Source organism: Columba livia, chromosome Z (assembly GCF_036013475.1).
Source record: "Columba livia isolate bColLiv1 breed racing homer chromosome Z, bColLiv1.pat.W.v2, whole genome shotgun sequence".
Taxonomy (NCBI): domain Eukaryota; kingdom Metazoa; phylum Chordata; class Aves; order Columbiformes; family Columbidae; genus Columba; species Columba livia.
In genome coordinates, this window is record NC_088642.1 from 46,279,041 (window position 1) to 46,304,919 (window position 25,879).

At 39.8% G+C, this 25,879-nt stretch overlaps 2 protein-coding genes across 2 annotated transcripts in view; one reads left to right on the forward strand and one right to left on the reverse strand.

The window, feature by feature from the left end:
* The first annotated feature begins 701 nt into the window (after positions 1–701).
* On the forward strand, positions 702–25,803 carry LMNB1 (lamin B1). The gene is made up of 11 exons (XM_005502804.3): positions 702–1,392; positions 11,661–11,817; positions 12,657–12,782; positions 13,953–14,123; positions 15,536–15,661; positions 18,363–18,583; positions 19,513–19,738; positions 22,001–22,105; positions 22,532–22,651; positions 23,381–23,494; positions 24,877–25,803. The coding sequence occupies exons 1-11, from the start codon at positions 803–805 to the stop codon at positions 24,916–24,918; spliced, it is 1,998 nt and encodes a 665-aa protein (XP_005502861.2). The 5' UTR covers positions 702–802; the 3' UTR covers positions 24,919–25,803.
* MARCHF3 (membrane associated ring-CH-type finger 3) overlaps positions 15,655–25,879 on the reverse strand; it is a 96,524-nt gene continuing 86,299 nt past the window's right edge. Inside the window, exon 5 of the mRNA XM_065045694.1 lies at positions 15,655–16,102. Coding sequence (XP_064901766.1) covers positions 16,073–16,102 — 30 coding nt within the window. The 3' untranslated portion in view covers positions 15,655–16,072. The remainder of the gene's footprint in view (positions 16,103–25,879) is intronic.

Here is a 25,879-nt window from a genome sequence, read left to right on the forward strand (position 1 = left end):
CAGCCTACTTACTTGCTTGTGAAGGGATAGTGCTGATTTAAAAGCCATAAACCGGATCTTCAGAAGTTTCTGTTGTACTTGCAGCACTAAAGGATTCATGCATTTTCTGAAGAACATAGGTTCAATTTGTAATTAAGGACACGACACCTCACTTGCAATATACCTTCAGGAGCCAGACTAACATCAGAATATGCTAACACCAAAACCTGAGTTGAGCTGGATCTGAATAATTGCATTTGGAATATTGGGAGTACTCATCTAAGGTAACCTAAAATGCACTCATAGAATCAGGAGTCAAGCATCATTTTCAAATTACAGTGTGCAGCCTACAGACGAGGGAAGAATAAATTTGGGATATGAAATATCTGATGCAGCAAAATCACTTATCATAGGCAGAAGCTGCATTACTAAACGAGAGCCGCATGGGAGGTCGGCGAAGGGCGCAGCTCGGCTGCTTCGCGGAACCCTTCTCATGCTCGAGGGCTGGGGGAGGGAGGCCCCAAGGAGCAGCGCGACAGCTGTCTCTCCCCCACTCTGCGGGAACCCACCGGGCGCAGAGCGCGGGTCTCAGTGGGCCCGGCCCTTTGTCCGGAGCCGAAGGCGACAACAAAGGACGCGGCGCCGAGGCCGAGCCCCCCCCAGCGGCGGAGCGGAGCGGAGCGGGGCGGGGCGCGGCCCCCTCCCTCGCGCGCCGGCTGACAGTTGCGGGCGGTGGCGGGTTTTGAATTTAGTCTCCGGCCGGCGGCGGACCGCCGAGCTCGGCCCGCCTCGGATCGCGATTGGCCGGCGGCCGGTCACGTGAATGGCAGCGGCGGCAGTTGGGGGCACGGACCGATGGGGCTGGGCGGGCGCCGGCCATTTTAGATCGTGGAGTGTGGCCGGCTGGTGTGACGGAGGCTGTGGGGGCCGGTCCGCTCTCCGCCCGTGGCCTGGACACCGCTCCGTCGGTGGCGGCTGTGTTCTCCTGATACTGCCGCGGCGGCTCCCGCCCGGTTTCCCGCACTCCCGCTCCGCTTCCCCCGTGGATTGTGCTCGCCGCTCCGCTATGGCAGCCGCCACGCAGCTGGGGCCACGGAGCTCCACGCCGGTCATGCCGCAAAGCCCTACCCGCCTCTCCCGGCTGCAGGAGAAGGAGATACTGCGGCAGCTGAACGACCGCCTGGCCGTTTACATCGACAAGGTGCGGAGCCTGGAGCTGGAGAACAGCTCCCTGCAGCTGCAGGTCACCGAGCGGGAGGAGGTCCGTGGCCGCGAGGTCACCAGCCTGAAGGCGACCTACGAGGCCGAGCTGGCCGACGCCCGCCGGACGCTGGACGACACGGCGCGGGAGCGGGCCAAGCTGGAGATTGAGCTGGGCGCGATCAGTGCCAAGCACGAGAAGCTGTTGGGCAGGTGAGCGGGGACACGGAGGCGGGGGGCCTGGTGCCAGCGGTCGGCCTGAGCGCTGCCCACCGTGGTGGCCGTTCCCGCCCGCCGGGAGGGCGAGAAGCCGGCGGCGGCCGCATCGGCACTGAATGAATGAGCGAGAGGCAGCTCTGCCCCGCCGCGCTGCGCTCCGCCCCGGCGGGAAGCAGCGGCCCGGCCCCCGCGAGGGCCCGGCCCCGGCCATCTGAGCACCGCCCTGCGCCGCCACGGCGGCCGGCCCTGGGCTGGTAGAAAGCTGCCGTGCGCCCACCGCTCTGAAGAGCCAGCCCTCCGGTTGAATCGGGGCTGGCGGCACCTTGGAAACTTAGTCTGAGTTCAGCCTGACCTAGTTGAGATTGGCAGGCTCTCCGGGGTTTGAGTCAGGGTGGCCCTTCACCACTGCCCCGGTACAGACAGATGACTGTCTGTAAGGCTTAAGCTGTTTCAGGGTGAAAAACGCAGTGATGACAGTTTTTATAGTGCCTGTTTCTTTCTAAATGTTCTTCCCGAAAGGTGTGAACTTCATAGTACGAAAGTACACGAGTAGAGAATAAGTAGAGTTTACTCGAAAAAATACCTATAACTTCTGTTCATTTTGCTGGGTATTTAGATGTTACAAGAGGTAGATTTGTGACCAGGTATCCTCAAGATGGCAAGCTTTATGGCAGAGTGCCAAGATCTCCACTCTTGTGGTTAACTGATTTGTGCCACTAGATTTTGCTTCTTGCACATTTGACTTGATTCAGTTGTTCACTTTCTTCCTTGTTTGTGTTTACATTAATTTGGATTTATGTGGGTGCTGTAGTTTTCCCTTAGCAGAAGAAAATATTTTCGTGTTGTGTTTATTTATTTATTGCTAGTTAGACCCACTTATCATTCTAACATTACTCTTGGGATCATTAAGTTTGTTGCTGGATTGGTGTTGGGCAAGAAAGAGCAGAATTGTTAATATTTTTCCACCATTGTGTATATAACCTGTTAATTTTGATTTGCAGTTAAATACACTCTCAGCCCTTGCTTTGTTGTAATGAAAAAGATGTTTTGTGTGTGAACAAGCGTATTGTTGTTTTCATCTGTCCGCAGACAGCTGGGATCTTTTGGGCTCTTAACTTGTTATTTAAAATCAAAACCAAACCATGAGCTTTAAATTAGTGAGACTAGTTGTTCTTGTGGTTCATTCTTGGTGCCCCATGAAGGTACTCCATCTAAGAGATTATTGACAGTGACAGAGAAAGCAAGGTGTAGCTGCAGATAGGCACCAAAATGACTTGACTTGAAAGTCAAATCAGGAATTTCCATCTCTTAGTGACTTTATGGAGGAAGATACACTCTTCTGAGAAGTTAAAAGAAGAGTGTGTGTGGAGGATTGGGCTCAAGATGCAGTCTGTAGTAGATTCCTTTTCTGTGGCTGTAATTGAGGCACTTAATAGTGTGAACTTGGAGGTTCTTCATATTCTTATTTACATTTTCATGTGATGTGATATTTAGCAAAAACCTGATGATTTGGGGGCTTGGGGGACAGGGAATTGCTCTTGTGCTGCAGACATGACCTCTTATGGAAAGTCAAGGATTTCTGCTTCATAGTTTGTCAATACCTGACTCAAATAGATCATCTTTGTACATAACAGAATACAGGTTGTAGTTCAGGACAAGAACTCCTGAATAGTTTAGTAAAACAAACACATTGCAATTTAAGGCTACTAGACTCCACATAAACTTACATGCAGCTATTGGTTGTTGTTTGGTGGCAGACCTTAATATGACATTACGTTTTTTTAAGCCATCTTCAAGTATTTTTAAGATGGATAACTTGGGGATATGTAAGCTTATCTGTAATTCTATTCACAAAGTCTTAAAAGAACCAAAGGTTTTATTTTACCTGGTTTGGAGCACACTCCCTGATAACAGGTTTAAGAAAGAAGTTAAGTTATTAAAACCTGACAAAAAACACTTTGTACAAGTGTTCGTGGCAGTAGTAGTTGTAAAAAACTCAGTTTGCAAGGTGCAATGAGAGAGAATATTTGTTCTCTTAAAAGAATTTTCTTTGCTGTTTCTTTGACAGAAAGCTGAAGTGCAGTGTGATGCACTGGCTTTAGTTTAAGTGCGGGTAGAGTAACTGTAGTAGTCTGGATCTGGCCAGCAGAGCCACCTGAAAAAAGCAGGGAGTTTCCTTGCATGTTTAGTGCTATTAGATTCTTGCAGAGTAAACTTCTTGCACTTCCTTGCAAAATACTCATCCTGCTCATTGGAGTGAGGTTCATCTCATCTGCCCGTGGTTATGAAAGGTTGCTGGTGGACGCACAGCTTAGCCAATCTAGCAGTGTGCTGCTGCAGAAGCGAACAGTGCCATACATTCCCATTGCTGTCCAAAGTATGGTTCTGACTGTTGTCTTGGTTTTTCAGCTAGCTAACTTAATATTTAAAATGACAGAAAGATGCTCACTTCTCTGTTAATGGAAAACTAGATCAGCAGAAGTAGCAGGGCTTGCATATAGGAGGTGACTGAGAGCAAGACAGAGGTGCACTGAGTTTGGACTGTGTTATTTGGTAAGCTGAGAACTTTGCTTGGCCTAGGTATACTGACCGGAGTCAGAATAGTGGTGGCTAGGTATCTCGTTCCCTTTAGAGTCAGAGATAAATGGTAGGAGGAATTGTTCTCCAGGTGCCCTGGGTCTGTGGAGGGAGCCACAGGTAATTCACTACTTAGTTGGGCAAAGTGATTCATGGTGTAGCTTGCTTTCTTGTGCTGTTTGAATATTTTTGCAGTTGCTATTGTTTCCCCAGACACAGATGCAACTCTGCTTTGTCTAGTTAGTACAACTTTCTTCTGAAGTGCTTTATCAATTTACTTTATTCCAGTCATCACTTTTTCAACCCCTTGCCTAATTAGTGCATCAAACTCAAACTTCTAGTTACTTTCAAAGTACTGTAGGACTTTTCTTTATGAAAATTAATTTCAAGGCCCAGTCACCTATTTGTGGGATTTTCTGATTTCAGTCTCATATATATGGTGTGATTTTTCTGAATTTAAGTTCCAGAAGCTTATTCTGTTCACATTTTGAATCTCTTACGAAAAACAGGCATTTGTTTCTGTAGTTGATATGGCTGTATATTATGCACTTGTTACATACCTTTTTTCTAGAGTGCCTGCGATGCAGTGAGTAATGCTGTAGCTAAATAAATGTGAAGGCTTTTCTTGATTTTTCAAATATTAAAGAACCAGGGGAAAAAAAAAGTGAGGTGAAAAAAAACCCCAACCTTCCTATTTCTGTTCTGAGGGAGGGATGGGGAAATTACATGTGTAATTGTGGAAGTAAAAAAGCCTCTTGTGACAGGGAGAATGGAGATAAGCCAAAGTAAGTCTCTTATCTCAAGACTGTATTGTGGGAAAAAATCCACGTACTTTTCCGTTTACATGTATAGAACTCTTGGATAGCTCTGTGGAAGTGGAGAAGAAGGAGACTGCATCTTCTCTCTAATTGTGAAAGAATTTTGAGAACTTACCAATTTAACAATATTTCCAGTTCGTTTTCTCTTTCCTGGTTAGGCAAGACTTTACTCTCTGCAGTTGTAGAGACATCCATCTACTTCTTTCCTTTAAATAGTGTGCTCAGCTGTGATTAGCATGTTTCTGCATTCAAGGGCTATAGAATACATGAACAGTAGTTCAACAACCTAAACTCATATTCCTAATTTAAACTAGTCTTGGAAAATTCAGGATCATTACTCTTTGTTCCATAGCCACCCCTTTTTTCGGTGGTGTGACTGTACAGTAAACTCGACTGAGAAATTGATCTGGCTGATAAAGCAGCTGCAATCCTGTTCACCATTTTGTGGTACAGGCACTGCTGGCCTGACAGTGGTGAAGGAGAATGACTGGTATTCACAAGCGTGTGCCTTCATTCCTGTTTACAGCCGGATAGCTGTGGTTGGTGGCTCGGCTACTATTGAGGCAGTCCTTTCAAATGGGGGAGTCAAGTTATCATTAGGTACAAACTGATCGGGGTGAGTTGAGTAATTAACGGCTTCAGTGAAGACCTGTGAGTGGAGGACACTAGGCATTCTGGACACGTAAACTTTAATTTTACATAGAATAAATGTCTCTGCAAACGGATTTCCAACTACTGGACTTGCCTATGAGTAATGAAGGTGAAACCAGGTAGTTGCCTACAAATACCTGGATCCTGGGACTTCAGATTACTGCGGATTTTGTGTTCATTGAGAAAAGAGCTAAATAGACAATGCAGGTGAAGTAGTGAAAGACATGATCTTCAGGCATTTCATAATGTCATCATTTGAGTGGCAGGTGCAGTTCAGAGCTCTACACTTGTTCCGTCAATCCAGCATCCTACAGGCTGGATTAAGTTTCTGCTTTTTTGGGTGCAAGTATATCATGCTTTCATTTCCAATAGCTGCAATCCAGGGAGAACTGTAGAGCCGAGATGGTGAAGGGAAAATCCTGATATGTAACTTGAGCAATTAACGTAATAGCAGTTTACATTGTGAAGTTTGACACAGCTATATTACCTAGTAATGTTGAACGAGAGCAGTTCAGTAAGTCAGATTTACTGTTGTGTTACTCGATCTGCTTATGTGTCAAGTTTCAGGATAGATTTCTATTGGTGAGGTGAATGTTCACTATGGGGACTTAAGTGTACAGCAGGTCAAAATCCCTAGCTGGACTTGTCTGTATTCTGATGTACCATGTGATGTCATCACACTGTTCAGAAAGCATGAGCTAGTGTTAATGTTAATTTATTTAGGAAACTCCTTGTTTACCTTTGTCTTTGGCAGGCTGAGATTTCACAGTGGTGGTTTTCCAAGAGGAGTCAATGTGATAAAAAGTAATATTGAAGGAAGATCTGTGGTTTATTGAAGATATTGGTACCTAGAGGGAGCCTACGTGAAACCTGGAGAGGGACTTTTTGCAAGGACTTGTAGGGATAGGACAAAATACAATGGCTTTAAACTGCAAGAGGGTAAATTTAGATTAGCTATAAGGAAGAAATTCTTCACCATGAGGGTGGTGAGGCACTGAAACACATTTCCCAGAGAGGCTGTGGGCACCCCATCCCTGGAAGTGTTCAAGGCCAAGTTGAATGGGGCTCTGGGCAGCCTGGTCTAGTGGAAGGTGTCCCTGCCCATGGCAGGGGGTTGGAACTAGATGGTCTTTAAGGGCCCTTCCAGCCCAAACCGTTGTATGAATCTATATTGGCCATTGATAATAGTAAAGTGTTTTATAGAGTGCAGGCATTTATAGTAAATATAATTGTGGCAAGGAACTAGTTTTAACATTTCTAGTATTTCAGAGATTCTATGGCTCTCTTGCTTTGTATCTTCTATTGCTCTTCCTTTTTATCTATATTCTGAAATGAATTTCTGCAGTGGGATTAAACAGTAAAATAAACATCAGTCATAGCTTGGTGTCACCCTATGGCTTGAATTCATGTGCAAATGTGTGGTATTCTGCAGCTGGTACCCTGAGCAAGTATTCAGAAGAGCCATGTTGTGCGAACGCAAGAAAGTTTTAACAGCTGTTCTAGAGTTTCCTGTGGTGCATTATGTGTTGTGCTGTAATGAGCTGGAGATGCTCTCCTGAGGAAGATGACTTGAAGTTTTTTGGACATGTAATGATAACATGGTAATGGACAGTGACTTGATGTGTATGCACTATGTGTAAATGTTCTGCCTAGATTGCTGGCTAGAGTAGTGAGGTTTACATGATTGACTGAGCTCTTCAAGAAGGGTTGCTGTTTAGCAGTAAGTGGTTAGAGATGATGTGTATTTTTGTGTTATCTGAAACCCTTGGCAGCTGTCTCCAGTTAAATAAAATGGGTAAAACGAGACAAGTTGAAACCAACTTACATGTATTTATTTACGGGAAAGGTAAGCTTGTCCAATTTCTCTTATTGTCATCTTGCTCTACATTAAAAAAAACGAACTTGGATGCTTTTAGACAGATATTTTTTCTGTTATTGTAAATCACTTCCTTGCAAAACATAGCCTTATTTTTCTGTCGACTGTAGGGCAAAAAACATGGAAAGCTGAGAGCTAGCTAAACTTTTCATATTTCTCTCTAATGGAGTGGATTCGCTGTGGAATCGGAAACCAGTCCAATGTATAGTACCATGTAATTTTTTATGGATGTAAATATAGGCTGTGTTATTATGAATTACAACACCTGTGTGGCTGTGTCATGAATTAGCTGAAAACCAATGTTTTATGAGGAGGGTTTGGTTAATGTTGGTATACTTAGCTTTGTGATCTGACTCTGTAAGTACTGGCAGGAATGGTGGTTGTGGGAGGTGATGGCATCTTGCACTTGGTCAGTTTCAAAGGAACCATAAATTACACCTGAGATCTAGGTACTGACTGAAAGGAGCAGTCTTTCTGCTTACCTTGCATTAGGCATGTGATTTGTCTGGCTCCAGGAGGCCAACTCAATTTATTAAATAGGTAGAAAATTATTTTTGTCTCTTTCCTGTGTGGCTTGTCTACTAATCTAGCAAGAAATTTAAGGAGATTACAGGAAATTCTAGGTTTTGTGAACCTCTGAGGCTGAGGGAAGAAGGGTGATTGCACAGGAGAGTGAAAAGGGAGCCTGCCTCTTTCAGTTGAGCTATTCAGTGACTTGGCCATTTTACTAAACTGCAAACCAAGTGGTCCGGGTAATCTCAGAACAGTGATTGTCCCTTGGTATCTGTATTTGGCAGCTTTAAATGATCTAGTGCAGGTAACTAGACACAACCACATTACCTTGTAGTTGTGCACAAGTTGATTTACTCTTCTTTACATGTTGTTAATTTTTGGGAATGGTGAGCAAATTAACCTGTGTAGAAATCTGTCCCACAGGTAGACTGCATCTGGTGTGAGAAATTAGCTTTTTTAATGGTGAGCTGGGCAGATGTACTGTAGCTGTCAGAGTTATTTGTACTCCTGAGAGTGGCAGTGTGGAAAGTATACTGCTGTCAGGCTGCTTGAGTGATTGGAGTGTGGTGGGGAAAACAGATTGTAGTATTGTGTTGTGGTGTGTGCTGAGCCATTTCAAAAATATACGTGGCTGCAAATCCATTAGTTGGAGCTGTGCTGGTAATGCTAGGCAGGAGTGAGACCAAGTTCTTGATACTTCTTGGTAGTGTCTATGTGAGTTAAATGTGGGTTAAATTTCTGAAGTACAACAAAAACAAATGGGAACTGTCTGTTTTGGGGAGGCAGATCATATGCTGTTCTATGCTATTATAAAATAAGTTACAATTCAATGGTTAAGGAGGTCCACACACTGTAGATTCAAAAGAGAAAAACAAGCTCCTCCTTGGAAGAAGATGCAAGTCAGCAATTATTTATTGCTTTTTATTTTTCTTTCATAAGCTGAACTACTTGAAGGACTAAAGTTCTAGCTCATTTCTGAAGACCACAACAGAAAGGTGTTTGAGGTTTGGTTTTTTTAAATTTGTTTTTGACATTTTTGTGGAGGAAAAAGCTGACTATTGCTGAGAGGCTGAAGTTCTTCCTGGTAATAATCACTAGGTGTAAGAGTGAAGTATATGTTGTGTACATTTGGTGTTTGTTTTTATAGTTCATAGAGACTCTTCTCATCTTGTTTCATTTCTTTCCCATATTCCTTCAGGGCTAGGATGACACTGCTGAGTTGCTGAGATTTCATCTGGCTGTCAGTGTTTGAAGTGTTGAGCTCCAGTTTCTGTTTCCTTTCTGAGAATGTGTTCAGATGTGCTGTCTTGTAGTTAGACAACTCAACACAACTAATAGTGCTGAAATTTTTTTTCTCCCTCACTTTCTGTGACTTCAGTTGCATTAAATTATATGATGGCTTCACAGCCAATCTTGTTGCAGACAGGCAAGGAAGTTACTTTGGGCTGATGTAACGGGTAGTGCCTAATTTAGTGGTACAGATAGGGTATTGGCTTTTAATCATATTGCTGTTGCTTGTCCATGTTATACATCTTTTTCTCTGCTACCCCAGTTGTAAGAACTGTCTTCTGAGCTGCCTACCAGTTTGTAATTGGTAGAAATATTTGCCTTGTTTGTTTTTTTGTTTTTTTGTTGTTTTTTTTTTAAAGTAACACTAAGGCGTGTGTGGAGTCTTCGTATTCCAGAGTCCAGTAGAGTTCAGGTTGGGTTGGAGGGTGGCACACGATGGCCCTGAGTATGTGCAACTACCTGGTTTCAGGATCCAACTTGAATAGGCTTGGTTTCAGCAATAAGTCTTCTGAGAGAGCCTGTGTGACAGTTTTTCCATGTCTTGAATAAAGCTTTCTCTAGCAGTGATCAAATAAGAAAGGCCTGATGTGGGCCCTCATACTTCCTCATAAGTTATGGAGAGATTTTTATTACAGAGGTACCATAACAAGACACCTTTCCTTCTCTCTTTCTTCCTCTGCTGTACAGCATTCTTGTGTGCTGAAGTTCCAGCATGCCTGGGTGGGAGGGGAAGGATAGGACAGAGGCCTCCAGTGAATAATGCGGAGAGCTGGATGTAGGAGCCCGTGTGCCAAAATCTAAACTCTCTGCTTTTGTCCGAGTTGTGGACCCAACTGCTCTGAACTGTTGTGTCTAAGAATTGGTGTGTAAAAGGCTGTGGAGGAGCTGGATAGTCTTGAGCACCAGAAATGAACAAAATAGTCGAGTATAGAAGAGTTAGTGTGTGGCAGGCTCTTGCAGACTGCTGCTTGGGTGAGTGTGCTGTTACTCAAGAGGAGCAGGATTAGCACGGGTGGCTTAGAGCATGCCATCTTGTGGCTGTAGAGCTGAAACATCCAGACATCCATTTTATTTCTACAGATGTGTACACAAAGGGCTTGAAAACAAACAGCTCTCTTGAGCACAGTGGTAATTGCATATGCTTGTGTGTGATCTTGGAAAAAGCATCTTTTAAATTTGAGAGTTTCTCCTTTTAAAATTCTGTTGATTTTATTATTCTCACTTTGCTGAGAAGCATTGCCATTGTTTCTTATAAGCAGTACAGTGATTAAAATATTAGTGAATGTATTAATGCTTTAACACTTTTAAATCTTGTTCTTAAAGAGTCTTTATCCAATTTTCAGTCTTCTCAGTTTGGTGGTGTAAACTTTTTTCCTTCACTTTCACAAAGAGAAGTGTGAAAACCAAAGAAGAATGTGCTGAATCTGTTGATTCCTGTAAAATAAGTCTAGTTTGGTTCTAAACATCTAGAACTCCTATGTGCTACTGCCCTTACTAGGGAAATGTGGATATCCCAGAGAGAAAAATAGTGGAAGAACTTTTGTTAAACATTTAAGTGCAGCAGCTTGGGCTATCTGAAGGTCAACAGTCATCTTGATTCCTGGGTATGGTTTTCCTTTCCTGTATTTTTGGTAGTAGCCTGTTGTAGCATGATTTATGAATAATTAATTTAGGCTGAAAAGCATCGGTTTGTTTATATAGCATTACTTTACTTTTCTCATTTGACTTCTTAGTTTGCATATGCTTTTTTAGGGGATAAACACCTAGGAACTGTTTGACTGCTTGTGTAGACATGGAAAGGAACCGGTAGTAGTTTGAAAAGCTTGTGTGTTAGCTTTCATAAAGAAAAGGAACCCTGTACCTGCATGAGTGCAGTTTCAGTGATGGCACAGACTATTGTGTAGACAGGACTTCGGTGTCTTCCCTCAGATCTGTGGAACTTTGCTGTTACATATGAGTAGAATGGAGGTGCAAAGCAGTTTGCTATGCTACAGCTTCTGCTTCTGGAGGACCACCTTATAGACAGTGAACGTGAATTTTTATTGAGAAGTTGGTTTGTTGGTTAGGAATGGGCTATATGCAGTCCGGACGGTGGATCAGCACAAATTTCTATGTCAATCAAAGGCAATGAAGATAATTTACTTGTTTCCACCTTATGGAAAGAACCCTCTGATGGGAGACCTTATTTCTTCCTGATAAGATTCTGGTGAAGGTAGGACATTTTTACAGTGTTCCCTAAAAAGAAAAGTGCCTTTATAAACACATAGTTTGCTCTTTCCTTGTGTGCCTCTCAGACTTGTTTGACACTCTGTTTCCCATATGTTAATGTTTCTACAGCCCAAGCAGAATATTAAGATACTGTTATATCAGGTGAAAAAGCAGAGCTAAGGAGTTGATTTAAAGTAAATTAAGGCAAGACAAAATGTTTTTGTTGGGTGTCTCTCAAGTTTAATATTCAGATCGCACTTTGTTTTATTAGTCAGCAGTCTTCTTTGGGGCATTTCTAGACTTTCTTACCACTTTCTGATTTATTCCAGCTATGCAAAAAAGGAATCTGATCTTAATGGAGCCCAAGTTAAGCTTCTTGAGTTTGAAGCAGCCCTTAATTCTAAAGATGCTGCACTGGCCACAGCCCTTGGTGATAAGAAAAGTTTGGAGGGAAAAATAGAGGATTTAAAAGATCAAATTGCACAGGTGAGAAGAAGAAATATTTAACCATCAAGCTTCTGTCAGCAAATGAGGTGTTTTTTATATAATATCTCTATAGTAAGAGCTGTCATTTTGGTAAAATGCAACTTTGTAGCCAGAAAAATGGATGCAAACCTATCATCTAGTCACAAGTGAAACTGTGGTTCACTGTCAGCATTGGAAGCAATACTGAGTAGGTGTTTGTGTCCAGTACTCTTCAGTTTATTAAGAACATGAATGGTGGAATAGAGTGCTTTTAAAATTGTAGACTGAGATTGCAAGGGATGGTACTTATGTTGAAGAAAGCAGGTCGGGGTCAAAATAAACTTGACAAATTGTAGAACTGTTTTGGCGGAGAGACTAATTTCACAAATACTGATAATAAATAACTGACAAGTAAGTTTGCCATTCTCTCTGCCCTCCTTTTGTGTTCTGCCTGTGGTTCTTCAACTTCTGGACATCTGATAGAAAAAAAGAGGGGAGGGAAATAGTGTTGCTTTTGTCAACCCTTCGAAACACATGATTTGTGATCTTAAGCAACACCATTTAAAGGGAATGAGTTGAGGAGACCAGGAAACTGGTGTTTTCCTTGTAGGACTGAAGTTTTGTAAGGAAAACACAAATAGCATTTTAATGCTAGTTATCAGTGTGAAATATCCACAACTTAATATGTTCAAGCGATTGCAGATGGGGGAGGGAAAGTCAATAGTGGTGTAAATATTGGATTTGATTGTCAAATTCAGCCATAACATGTAGTTAGCTGTACTTCTAAGTAGTTGAGGTTGTTGTGTTGTGTAAATTCTGCTCTGTAATCATTGTGTTGATTCTTTTACATTTTCTTAAAGCTTGAAGTTTCCTTAGCTGCTGCCAAGGAACAGCTTGCAAATGAAACTTTACTGAAGGTGGATCTTGAAAATCGCTGTCAGAGTCTCACTGAGGACTTGGAATTCCGAAAAAATCTGTATGAGGAGGTAAATGCTTTAGTCTCAAGAATTCACTTTTTTAAAGGGAAGAGGAGGACTGGGGAGTCATTCTAGAATACTAAAATAATTTAGGTTGGGAGGGACCTCAGAAAGTCATCTGATCTAAACTCCAGCTCAGAGCAGGGTTTACCTCTATTCCAGCTGAAAGTTTTCCTACTCTTCTTTTTCTAGGAAATGTCATGTTAACTTAGAGCTGTTCTGATAAGAGCTTCATATTGTGTTCTTTTGTGTTAAATTTTCTACACGTCCTTTCATAGAATCATAGAATGGATTGGGTCGGAAGGGACCTTAACAGTCATCTAGTTCCAGGTGCCGTACCATGGGCAGGGATGCCTTCCACTAGGCCAGGTTGCTCAAAGCCTCATCCAGCCTGACCTTGAACACTTCCAGGGATGGGGAATCATATTTTCATAGAAATAAGAAAGCAGATTAGTAATTTCTCACATCAGCCCTTTGTGACTAAGTGGAAAGGGACACTCAGATGCTATGGACTTGTACTGTTCTTTCATTTCAAAACTTTCCAATAGGATACTTTTCAATAATGGAAACAGATGTTGATAAATATTTGTTGTTTACAGCTTTTTCTTGCCACCTTCCCTTTCACTTTCCAAGAGGAACTTTGGAGGAGTAACAAGTGTACCTGACCATACTGTTGTTGTTGTTGTTGCATGTTCACATTTCCTTGCTAGTTGTATTTTCAGCTCTGTTCATGTTGTTGGAATCCTTTTTTGCAGGCACCACGGGCAAGCATACAAATAAATGGGCAAAATGCTGGTTAGTCAAAGTGACTGCTTAATTTCACAGTACTTTCATTTTGTGCAAGCATGGAAGATAACTAAACAAATGGGGGAAGCATTAAGTCTAATCATATTGAGGTGTCTTTGTTAAAAATGCAGGCAGCTCTCAGCAGTACATATGACTTTACATACTGATGCTATCCTAGCTCTTGTTTCCATTTCTGGCTATTGCAAATTAAGGTACTGTGCAGATCAGATTGGGGGAATGACCCTGTGTTTCTACTGAAAGTTTCAGTGTCAAACTAATCTAACGCTGATCCACAAGGCTAGCTAAAATCTTCACTCCCCGCTCAACAGATGGCCTTCTGAAACTTTTTGTCTTGTATTTACTGAATGTTATTTCATTTTCTGTTTTTCTTAGGAAATCAATGAAACAAGAAGGAAACATGAAACTCACTTAGCTGAGGTTCATTCTGGGCATCAAATTGAATATGAACATAAACTGGTTCAAGCCCTTTGTGAATTAAGACAGCAACATGATGCACAAGTGAAGCTGTATAAAGAAGAGATTGAAATGTTTTACCATGACAAAGTGAGAACATATTTTCATACAGTTGTCTGATATACTTTATTTTTGTTTTATTTAGTGGAAAGACAACCTAATTAGTTTCATTTCAGTGGATTTTATTGTGGAGCTTGGTTTAATTTGCATTTTCATGTCTCATTTTGGGAGCAGGTTTAATCAGGAAGGACGATAATGGAAAAGTAGGAAGCACTGTGTGAAGGTGAACTGTGGGGACAAAAGTGATTATTACTGGGATTACTCTTAATTCAAGGCTTATTACGCATTAACTGTAACATAGTCTTGATAAGGTGTCCCATATTTTATACAAAACTTATTCCATAATAGGGCTTGCTGAGAAGACAGCATCTGAGTCTTCTGACCGTGTACAAAATGTATGAAAGTTACACCACACCCATTGGTTTCTGACTTTTGCTTTTCTAAAGAGGAATCATACTCAAGCTGAAATCAGTTATACTTCATGATTTCCTTCCTCTACTATGATTCAGCATTTCTGTCAGGAGGGATCCTTATGCCTCAACTGAAGCTGATTTCTGTGGCTATATATGTTGCAGTTAATATTTTTGAAAACAAGAAGGGATGTTACAGCAGAAAAGCTGATATAAACTGAATTTATTATCATAGTTTTCAGTCTTTACCATCTTGACAGCATGCAGTTGCTTATCTTAGGGGCTTCAATCTGACTTGGAAAAACAGACAAGAAAAACTTTTGGCTATATTTTATATATTTTTGTAGTCTAAAATCTGTTCTTAATTGAGGATTTCTTGTTCCCTTTCTTCAGATATACTGTTACTGTGTTTTTTGACTCTTATTTTGTTTAGATTTCTTTTTGTCTACAAGTTCAATAATAAGCCTGTCTTGCTCAGGTGAATGTAGTGGTGTTCAGCAGGCATGATGCAGCCAGTTTAAAAAAATAAAATTATTTGAGCTTGAATTTGATATTATACAATGAATCACTAGTGTCTTATGGCACTGGTACTGTAATCTGATGGCACATTACCAATTTGTTTATGTTGGCTTAAAATTAACATAAATTTGCTTGGTTTTAGAGAATTGCTAATTTCAGCTTATCTTCCTCTATTTAAGCATACTCAAAACCAGTGTTACAGTAATGGAATATTTAAAGCGAAAAATTAGCCCACATGAAAACTGAAATTAGCAATCCAACTTCAGTAATGTCTGCAAGGGAAACTTAAGATTTTCATCCTAAAATAAATATTCAGAAGATTGTGATTTAGGTGGGGCAATCCAGTGTGGTAATTGAGCCACCATATTTAACCCCTAAAGAAAGAGATGTTTAATTGTGTTAGAGCTGTAGAGAGGAGTTTTGTGGCATAGTGTTGTGTGTGGGTTTTAGTGACTCATTTTTCTTTTAATCAAAGTTACTTTGAAACTCATGTCTTAACTCGATGTACTGCAGCTTGAGAATGCTAGATTGTCCTCTGAGATGAAGAATTCTGCAGCCAACTCGGTAAGAGAAGAGCTGAATGAAAGTCGCTTACGAGTTGAAAATCTGTCGTCCCATGTCTCCAGCCTTCAGAAAGAGGTAACAAGCTTTTTGTGACTCCTCAGTCTTAGTAATTATAGTCTTTCATTTTTATAGCGAAGGACTTTCTCCCTTAACTTGTATGTTATGTTCAGCACCATGACTTGAGTTTGTCTTCTGTTTTGCTGTTCCGTATTTTTTCAAATTTCTTAATGTCTCCTTTCAACGAAGTTGAGTTTTTTTGTGCAGTATCCTGCTGGATTGAGCATTGAAAGGTGGTACTGTTAACTGGTTTTTACAGAAACTTTTGTAGACAGATGGGGCAATTTTAGACAAGAGCTCTGTGCTAAAGGTCTTGACGTGCTGTGTGGTTTGTTTCTGTTCTGTAGTAATTGGACAGCTTAGCGTAGGATTCCACAAGGCAACACTCAAGGCTAGAGATGGAATATGCAGTCTTTCTGTTACCTCTCTTCATCCTAGATCCAGTTTGCATCTAGAACTCTAAAAAAAAAAAAAAATGGAGTGAGTTTACCGGGGATTAGGGTGAGATACAAGACTGAGAAAATATATCAAGTAACTTTACTTGAGGGTTTGTGGAACAGGGTCTTGAGCAGAATCTAATTATACTTAGTCAGATCACAGAGCACGTAGATCACACTCAAAGTAGCATGACACAACCTATGACAAGCCATATGTTCAGTACTAGCTTATTTGATGGGAGTAATGTCATGTGCATTGCAGTGGAAAAATTAGAGTAAAAATTAAGAATGTTAAGAGTTGTTTCTGAAGTGGGCTTTTGTAACTTGCTACTCAGTTGAAAAAATCCAACAAAACATTTAAATGTATATTAGTAATATTTGGCTTTGATCCTTTCTGATACATTTAAGTGTTTTCCTTTTGTACAGTATAATCTTGTAGGACTTTAAAATTATGTGTATTTGAAGTGAAGAATATAAATTAAGGGGACGTTATTTCATAATTTTTCCAAATAACTTGGCAGATACTAGTATAAGTCTTCCCAGTTTTCCTGTTATATAGTCAAGTTAGTCTCTGGAAAAGATCAAGTGACGTAATGAATCTGCATGAGGTTACACAAGAACTGGGTTGAGAGTTTTGTCTGCTTAAGTCTCATTTCTGCTTTTTAGATTACTGTGTCCCTTTTGGTGGTTCAGTCAACAAATGCTTCTGAAGTTTTTTTTCCTTTTTAACTTCAGTTAATTAATGGTGTTATGGTACTTCCTTGGGAGTGACAGCTAGGTTCGAAGAACTTGCTTCTGAATTTGCAGAGGGGTTGGTTGTTAACTTCAGAACTATCAAAATCAATTTCTGCCAGTTTGACTGTAATTGTCCACTAAAAAACACATTTTGCTACTGTGGGGGGATATTTTTTTGGTAGTGCTAGTGATGTGTCAATGTGTAGAGTTTTGTTTTTTCTGTTTGCTAGCACTAACTTTACCTTTGTTCTGGAAAAGACAACTCTCTTGTCACTGATGCTGATCTGTTTTGAGTTACCAGCATTGATCTCTGTAGTAGTTTGCACAGGGATCTTGGTCTGACACTTGGCTCCTTTTATTAAATTCCTTATGACTCTTCAACACGGATAACCAGTGTTGCAGTTGAGACGGACAAACGACATGGACCAAGTTCCTTCAAGATTGAAGCAATAGAGTAATAGGTGCCATTTATTGCTACAAGTGCATTTTTATACAATTCTACCAGTTCATGTGTCTTTTCACTATTGGTTACAAGTTACAGCACTAACACCTTATTGGTTAATTTTTCTATCATCCATGTTATTCTTCTATCCCCTTCTCTCTCATGGGTACATCTCTCCTCTCTCCAGATACTCCTTTACTCCCATCCTTCTCAAGGGTAAATCTTAATATCTCAAGGCTGATCTCTCATATTTTCTGTCAAGGATTCCACAGACCCGCTGCAGTTTCCCACAAACCAGTTGCACTGGTTCCCTGCATCACCCTTTTAGACTGCCTGTTTTAAGTGCCTTTGGACTTTCTAAGTGGAGTGCGAACTTTAACTAGAAAGACGATTGTGGATCATTGGTTCCTGTGTCTGTCCTCTAATAAAAAAAAAAAAAATCTTGAGACTATGAAACAGAAGAAAGTATGGTCAGGGAAAGTAAACCTCAAAGCTGTCATAATTTGGCTTTTCTTGATAAGCATTCCGTTCTGTATGTACAATAGTAAGTTCTACTGGCTTGGTGTGATTTTTAAAGTATGTGACAAATTAGTATTTCCAGCAAGCCTTGAAGGCTTTGGCAACAGAGGCAGACAGGCTTTCACTGACAACCACCCCTGTTCTTTTAGAGGAACTTCCTCACAGAATTCAGAATTGGCACCAGTAACTGAAGCAGAAAGTAGACATCTGAAAGCTGAAGAGCAATCACTTGCTGCAGGATCTGAAATACACTTAGCTGTGCTTTGATTCTGTTTCCTATCCAGTGTGTCTTAAACTGAATTTAGGAGTCAAAATGTTCTGTGTAAATTCAGGTGTAGTAACCTATCTGCAGATCTCAGGAAAATGGAGCAGGGCTTTCAAACTATGTTTTCAGTTTCATTGGAACTTAAGGTGTTACCTTTGTAGTAGATGAGGTGGAGAACAGGAAGTTGTGTATGGGCAAATTTGTATTCAGAAAGAGCGCAGGATGCTTAACCTAAGGTGTTGAATTCTGTGTCATCTGAATAGCAGTGCATGGAGATTTGGGTGAGGTTTTCTTTACACCACTGTTTTCAATGCTTTCTAGTCTAGAGCATGGCAAGAGAGAGTGCAAGAGCTTGAGGACACATTGGCCAAGGAACAGGAAAAAAGTAAAAAAATTCTGTTTGAGAAAGAGAAGGAGTTGGCTCAGATAAGAAATCAGATGCAGGAACAGCTGAGTGACTACCAAGACCTTCTGGATGTTAAACTGACACTTGATATGGAAATCAGTGCATACCGGAAATTGCTGGAGGGTGAAGAAGAGAGGTATGAACAAATGTAGCAACAAATGCTACAAATATCTGTGTGCTTCCCTTACTTGTTCCATCCTCTGTTTAAGAAAGCAATTCATAGTGGGAATGCATTCATTAGGTGCTTTACTGCAGTTTCAAAATATCCTGTTTGTTTATATCCCCTCCTGGCTGGCACACTTCTAAGTCTCCATGAGACCCAGCTGCTTGTGTATCAGACCAATAACTCTCAAGGGAAGACTCCACACTGAGAATGTAACAAATTGTAATTTGTAGGTCTGTTTGGTACCATGGTTCTTTTTCAGACTTAACAATTAAACAATCCTGTAATTATCCAAATTTCTTTAAGTATAGAATAATTTTAATAAAGTAGTAGATGTTATGATTGCCCAGTGTACCAGCTAGCTGCATTTTCCACATCTGACCCCAGAGTTCAGCAATACTGAGAATTTTTGGCTGATAAGTCACAGCTGTGATTTAAAGCAGCTTGATACTTCATCGTTCTCTGAATGGCACCCTACTGGTCCAGGCTGTTTCCTCTCATGTGTGGGGATGAAACAGCAAATGTTCTTATGCCATTGTGTTTGTGCATAAATTTCCTACAATGGCTTAAGTCCCCCTAAGAGTTTTTTCTTTACTTGTTCTGTCTCCTGAGGAATGCAGTCTGTAACAAATGCATACAGATGCCTTTATGGTCTTAATGTAGTAGTCCATCAGTATTCTGTGTTCCAAAAGCATTAGTTAACTCTTTGACAACATTTTATTAAATTCTTCAAGGAGTACCTAAGACCTTGCTTTTTCATATAATGTATTTTGCTACATTCCTTTACCTTTTTGCTATGTATTTCTATGGGAATAAGAGGAGGGAGGAAGAAAGGTTATTAAAAAAGGTGGGAAAAGTAAGACCAAGGTGTGATGAATGCATATTTCTTTTCTTCAACATAGGCTGAAACTTTCTCCAAGCCCATCTTCCCGAGTGACAGTTTCACGGGCTTTATCAAGCCGCAGCGTGCGTACAACCAGAGGGAAGAGGAAGAGGATTGATGTGGAGGAATCTGAAGCCAGCAGTAGTGTCAGCATTTCCCACTCAGCTTCTGCTACTGGAAATGTCTCTATTGAGGAGATAGATGTTGATGGAAAATTCATCCGCTTGAAGAACACCTGTGAACAGGTTTGAAAATGCACATGTATTGTGACTTTATAGTGGTCTGATTAGAGTTAGGGGGCATCTTCTGAACCCTTTCAGCCCCAGGCTTCTTGTTGACCCTGGAGCTAAACCATACTGTACAAGAGATAGCACTAAGAAGCTAGTGTACTGCAAAATAAGCTTTCATACAGTATTCTGGATTTATTATGACTTCTTCCAAATTATTTTTAATGCTTTTCATATCAATTTTTTATTGCTAGGTTGCCCACCCACCAAAGTGTTACATCAGAGTTCTGCCTTGCAAGTGATCTACCTGTAAAGCTCTACAGATAACTTCACTGATAGGAAATAGTGCAAACAGACATTAGGCTACTTTACAAGCCTTTTAAGAACTTTCTCTGCACTGAAAAGCCCCAAAAGAAATACATACTGATGCAAAATAAATGTCTAAATTTAATTAATTGCCTGTGTCCCTTGTACTTGCATGTAGCTTCTCTAAATCATAGTTTTTCTTCTTCCTTGGCTGCACCCACAGTCTTTAGGAGCCCTTGGTTCCTGTGTGAAAGTCACCTTTATGTTGGCTACTCAAATTATTTCATTCTGTGAATAAGGTGGAATTTTTATTGGGGGGAACACATGTATCTGTTAATCAAAGGGTACTTAATTTGAGTAATAACCAATTTTCCTTATATTGCCCTCAGAATTATGCCGTTACGTTCAGTACATTTCTCCCCTGTCCTCCTCTCTTCCTCCCTGCCCCACTGCCAGCCTCTGACAACATTACTTGTAGTTTCTGATTAAGAAAAAAAAAGTCCCATGCTATATACAGTTCCATGAGTCATCGCAGGAGGAGTTGGAGAAGGGGTACTATACTTTCTTAAATCTTTTATCTGAAAGAAGACAGAATTGAGCATTGTCTCATTAAGACACCAGAATAACAAGACCTAATTTCTTACAGCCTTGATTGCAGGGGAGGTCTAAGTAATACTTGCCTTCTCTTGTGCTGTCTGTGCCTTAGCTGTGTGTAGAACCATGTTAGCTGTGTTGTTTTCAGTGACACATAAGTTTTATCTAAGGTAATCAGATCCTTTACCTTCACTTCAGCTCGTCTTGATCTTTTAGATGCTCTGGTTGCAAGTACCTCAAACCCCTCTAATCAATGACACACATGTATCTTAATTACCTGGCTAGAGATTTGGCTGAGTGCGCTGACTTGATTTACTGAATGGAAGAACCCTTGACAACGGTCTCAGTCTAGACAGCTAGGTGTTTAGATGACCCAGTTCAGACAAATGAAAGACCACTTCTAATGAGTCAGGACCTTCCAGTTTTTTCCTTTTTGATTTTTTTTCAAGGTTATGGGATTTCCTGCCCCCTGCCACTTTGTGTACTACGTGGGTTTCCACTCTTTCATTTAATTTAATCACACAATCATTGTTCCATGGATAAACCATCACTTCTCTTAGCGGTAGCCATAGATGGTTCATGGTTACAGCACTTTTCCAGGTGTCTAAATTTGCACAGCTGTCTGTAGTGCAGTTTAATAAGCTGTACTTGGGGAATTTTAACAAGTCTTTGACAGTTTATAGATAATAGATAAAATGTTCTTTTAAGTATGGTATGTTTTGTTGCAATGACCAACTGAGTGTCAGAATCCATTAAGATAAGGTTGTTCATTTAAGATCTTAACTGTATTCAAACTCCAGTGGCAACTGTTTAATGCTTGGAAACTGTCTGTTGATGGGAGAATTTAAAGATTGACTCTTGTTTTGAAGTAGTCATTCTGTAGTGATGAGTTGTGTATGTTTTTCTATTAGATTTGCCAGTGGTTTTTCAAGTTGTTGGCAGGCAAAAAATAATTGAAAGGAAAAGGATCTTGCAAAGGAATATGTAGTGGGAGGTCTGCATATGTAGAAACACATTTTAAGAAAACTGACAGGAATATTTGTTTCCTAAGAAGCCTGCTTGTCATTCTGTGCTTAAAAAATGTATTATATATTTGTAAGGGGGTTTTAATATTTAAGTATTTTTCTGGGCCAAGCTGTAACAAAACAGATGCAAATTATAAGCATTAGTCAATATATCATCAGAACTCAAAAGCAGGATATTTTAAGCTTTAACTTGAAATAAGAGATAAGAAAAATTTAACTAAAATTATTCTAATTGCATGCCGAAGTCATAATAAACATTTTTACTGAAGATTTTATGTACCTCATGGCCTTATTTGTAAAATACATTTCACATGTAACAGATAATGACTGATGATGGATTTTTTTTTCTTATTAGGATCAACCTATGGGAGGCTGGGAGATGATCCGAAAAATAGGAGACACTTCTGCTGTTTACAGATATACGTCAAGATTTATACTAAAGGCAGGCCAGACCGTTACAGTAAGTTGTCAAGACTCACCTGTTCAGTTGAAATGGGCTCTAGTCCAACTTAAGACACAGAGTTTTTAGTTTTGTCCTGTCTGTGTACATGTTCAGAAAATAATCACCTATATTTGTATTTGACATTAGTTTTATCAGTTGCTGTGAAGAAGCTGGACACAGCCACATTCTTCAGGAACTTATTTTCTCTGTGGAGCAATAGTTTTGATCATAAACAGATGCATTTATCTATTCAAAAGTCTCTGCATTAAAGAAAACATAGGGGTGTTTCGTTTGAAGAAACTTTGGAAGTAGATAGGCATACAGACCTGTGTTTCGTTAATTGGAGGAGATTCATCAGTGTTATTTATTGAATACATTAACTCAATAAATAACACGGAAATGTAAAGCTAGCAAATAATGCTTGCATATGACTTCTCTTAACAGATCTGGGCTGCAAATGCTGGAGTAAGTGCTAGCCCTCCCACTGACCTCATCTGGAAGAACCAGAATTCTTGGGGCACTGGTGAAGATGTGAAAGTTGTGCTGAAGAATTCTCAGGGAGAGGTAAAGTACCTCAGATTTGTTTAAACTTACCTTTCTTTGGTGCCATCCCCTATAGAGATGCAGGTAGAATCTTTGTTAGGACTGTACACGTGAATGCACGTGGGTGTGTAATAAAGTTTTCTCCTTTAGTTTTCAGCAAGCACACTGTACTCCTGTTTGTCTTAACTGCAATGCAGGAATACAATCTACTGAAGTGTGTGAATTTTTTCCCCTGTAGTGAGTATAAGTAGTAGAAGAATGACACTGCACTCACACCACAGAATTGGGTGGTGCCTTAGAATATGCTTTGAAAATTAGTAAACTCTCAGTGATTTGTCCTTTAAATCATTTTTCCTTAAAACTGTGTGTTCATGGCGGGGGCGGGTGGTGGATAATGTTACAGTGAGACTTACTTCAAGCAATGAGGCATTAATTCTGGTAAGGCAGAAGTTACAACTTTGTGTAGGAAAGTCAACAAGACATCTTGCAATTGAAAGAAAATATTTAAATATATAAGCAAAGCACATTTTGGAAGAACTGATGACTGCCTTGTTAGAAAAATTCTTTTTAATCATTAAGATATTTAAATCTAGGGTGTTATGAATGCTGTTTATGCACAGCAGTACATGAAAAATGTACAGACAAAATTGTACAAGTAGCTTTCCCAACAGCTGGAACTCCTATTTCTCAAAATCTAAGCAGATTAGCACCAGATCTTTGGAGGAGTCAAGTCTTAAAACTCTGTTGCAGGAGGTTGCTCAGAGAAGCACTGTCTTTAAAACAACTGTATGTGAAGGGGAAGAGGAGGAATTTGATCAAGAAGCAGCTGAAGATGTGGAGGAAGAAGACCATGACCACCAACAGGTATCGTATTTAGTTTAACAAGGTTATTTAGATTGGGAAAAAAAAACCAAAAACAATATATAAGTAATGAATGTTTGAAAATATCTGTTTGGGTGTGGGTGTTCTTTTATTTTCATTTTGTTTAATCAGTAATTTAATAAAAACATGAAGCTCTGTTATTAAAACCAGTGTAAAAAAAAATTATTTCACAGATTCCCTTAATGGACAGATTTTTCTTAGAAGAAGGTTTTAAAGCTTAAAGATTTGGGTGTGTTTGTGTGGTGGTTTTGTTAGGTTGTTTTGGTTGGTTGTTGTTGGGGTTATTTTGTTTGTTTGCAGTTTTTTGTTTGTTTGGGGGGGTTGTTTGTTTTTTAACTCTAGTCCTGGTAAGATTTCCTCCAGGATAATTGTTTATGGTAGAGTTTGGCTTAAGAAGATACATGAAATTTACCTAAAGCTTTGAGAACTTAAATATCTCATTTTCTCTGGTAGTCTCTTCCAATCCTTCCATTTCCTATATCAGAGAAAATTATTCTTGCATGCTGAGGAAATGCAACTCTGAAGATATTGGGAAGGTGTGAACTTTGAGTGACAATATTAAAAGTTTTGAATTATAAGGGAAAATAGTGAGCTATAACATACTTGATTGTTCACCTTAGGAGTTTTTATCATTTACTGTTTTGACTGGTTCGTCTAAAAGAAGTAAGAAAAAGTAACAAACATAAGTTCCTGCATTGCAACATTCAAGTTCTCTACTTTAAACTCTGTGTTTCAGTTGGTATATATCTTAAAAGTCAGTTAAAAAGATATAGAACAGTAAGTGTGCATATATAAACAGAAAATGGAGAGAGTTAGCTGGGTTGGAAATCAGTTTCTTGGCAACCATAGTTTTTGGTCTATAACTGAATTGTAACTTTGTGGTGTTTAATATAGAGTCAGGTTTTTATTAAGAGTTATGCAAAAGTATTGAAGTGCATCCAGTTGTCCTTGTGGTTTCTGGGATTGAGTAGTTCAGCTGAAGTGTGTCTTAGCTTTACTTACAAAATGTTACAGAGAAATTAGATTTCTTTAGATAAAAACTCTCAAAGTACTTGTATATGTTCCCTGCAGTATTCACCACCTGTCTAAACTCAATTACGCTTTTTGACTTAAAATTCAAATACAATAGTTGTTGTAGCTGTGTTTTTCTGGTACCTGTCCTCCATTGCCTCTCATGGGAAAGGATATCTAGCATTCTTTTACTTAGAGGGGATAAGAGGTTGTACAGTTTTGCATACCGACTCTTGCTTAAACCATGTCAGGCTAATAATTTGATATATTGAAGATGTACAGTATATTCTTTAAGTTGCTAAACCTTTTACAGCTGTGTTTTTTTCAAAGATGACTCTTTCTGTTCATAACAGGCAGGCCCACAGGCATCCAACAGAAGCTGTGTGATCATGTGAACTTCCAGTCAGCCAGGTTCCTCAAATCCTTGCCTACAGAACAGAGAGACTATTCTCAGAAGCACAACATATTTTTGTATTTTCTGTATGTGAATTCTTAAGCTGCAAGTCTGATGGCCTTAATTTCCTTAGCCACTGAAAAGGAAGTTTTGTAAAAGAAGTATCTGTAACTTTCTTGCAGGATGTGAATTGTTGACTCAGAAGAACTCTTCTTCTATTGAAACTTTGCTGGAATAGAAATATTCCACTGTTTTGGGGATCAAAGTTTCTTAGGTTACACCACTCTAGACTAGCCAGTTGATGCTGACCTCTTTATATTTAGGTGCTGTTGAGGAAGGGAAGGAATTTTTGATACTATGAACTCTTTTATACTGGAGATTTTATCCTACAGTGCAGTCAAGACTATAAACCATATTTATAGAGAAAAAAAACCACAACAGATTTGTTAAAAAAACCCCACAACTTAAAAACCCAACAAAACCAAATGAGAATAAAGAAAAAAACACACACAAAGAAAGAAATAATTTAGCCCAGCTGATCTCTCAGAGGATGAAGGATGCAGTAAAATTCCGTATTGATACTCTTCCTTTATTTAGTTTTCTTGTTCTGGAGGAGGATTCATGTTAAATGTGTTAGTTGTGTTGTTAAAATAGTGTAACCATCTTATTTTTTCTTTTAACAAGTAGATTGTTTTAATATGAATTGTCTTACTTGTTTACACTTTCTAGGAACAAAACCAAGTCTTTTAGGTGTCTAGTCTACATTTATATGCAAAACAATTGTAACTTTGTCAATGTGGAAAGTTTTTCTGTCCTTTTGGCAGTAACCTGATGTCTGAAAAAGCTTTGAATAAAATGTCTCTGTTTTAAGTTGTCATCAAATAAAGATTTTGGAATTTGTTTTATCCTAGAACTGAGCTAAAAGTTGAATGAGTGGTGAATGCTTGAAACTGATTGGCTTT

Coding starts and splice junctions, on each gene's coding strand:
- LMNB1 (XM_005502804.3), top strand. CDS start 803: ATGGCAGCGGCGGCAGTTGGGGGCACGGACCGATGGGGCTGGGCGGGC. Junction 18,584..19,512: donor CTGGAGGGTGAAGAAGAGAG/GTATGAACAAAT, acceptor TCTTCAACATAG/GCTGAAACTTTCTCCAAGCC. Junction 19,739..22,000: donor TGAAGAACACCTGTGAACAG/GTTTGAAAATGC, acceptor TTTTCTTATTAG/GATCAACCTATGGGAGGCTG.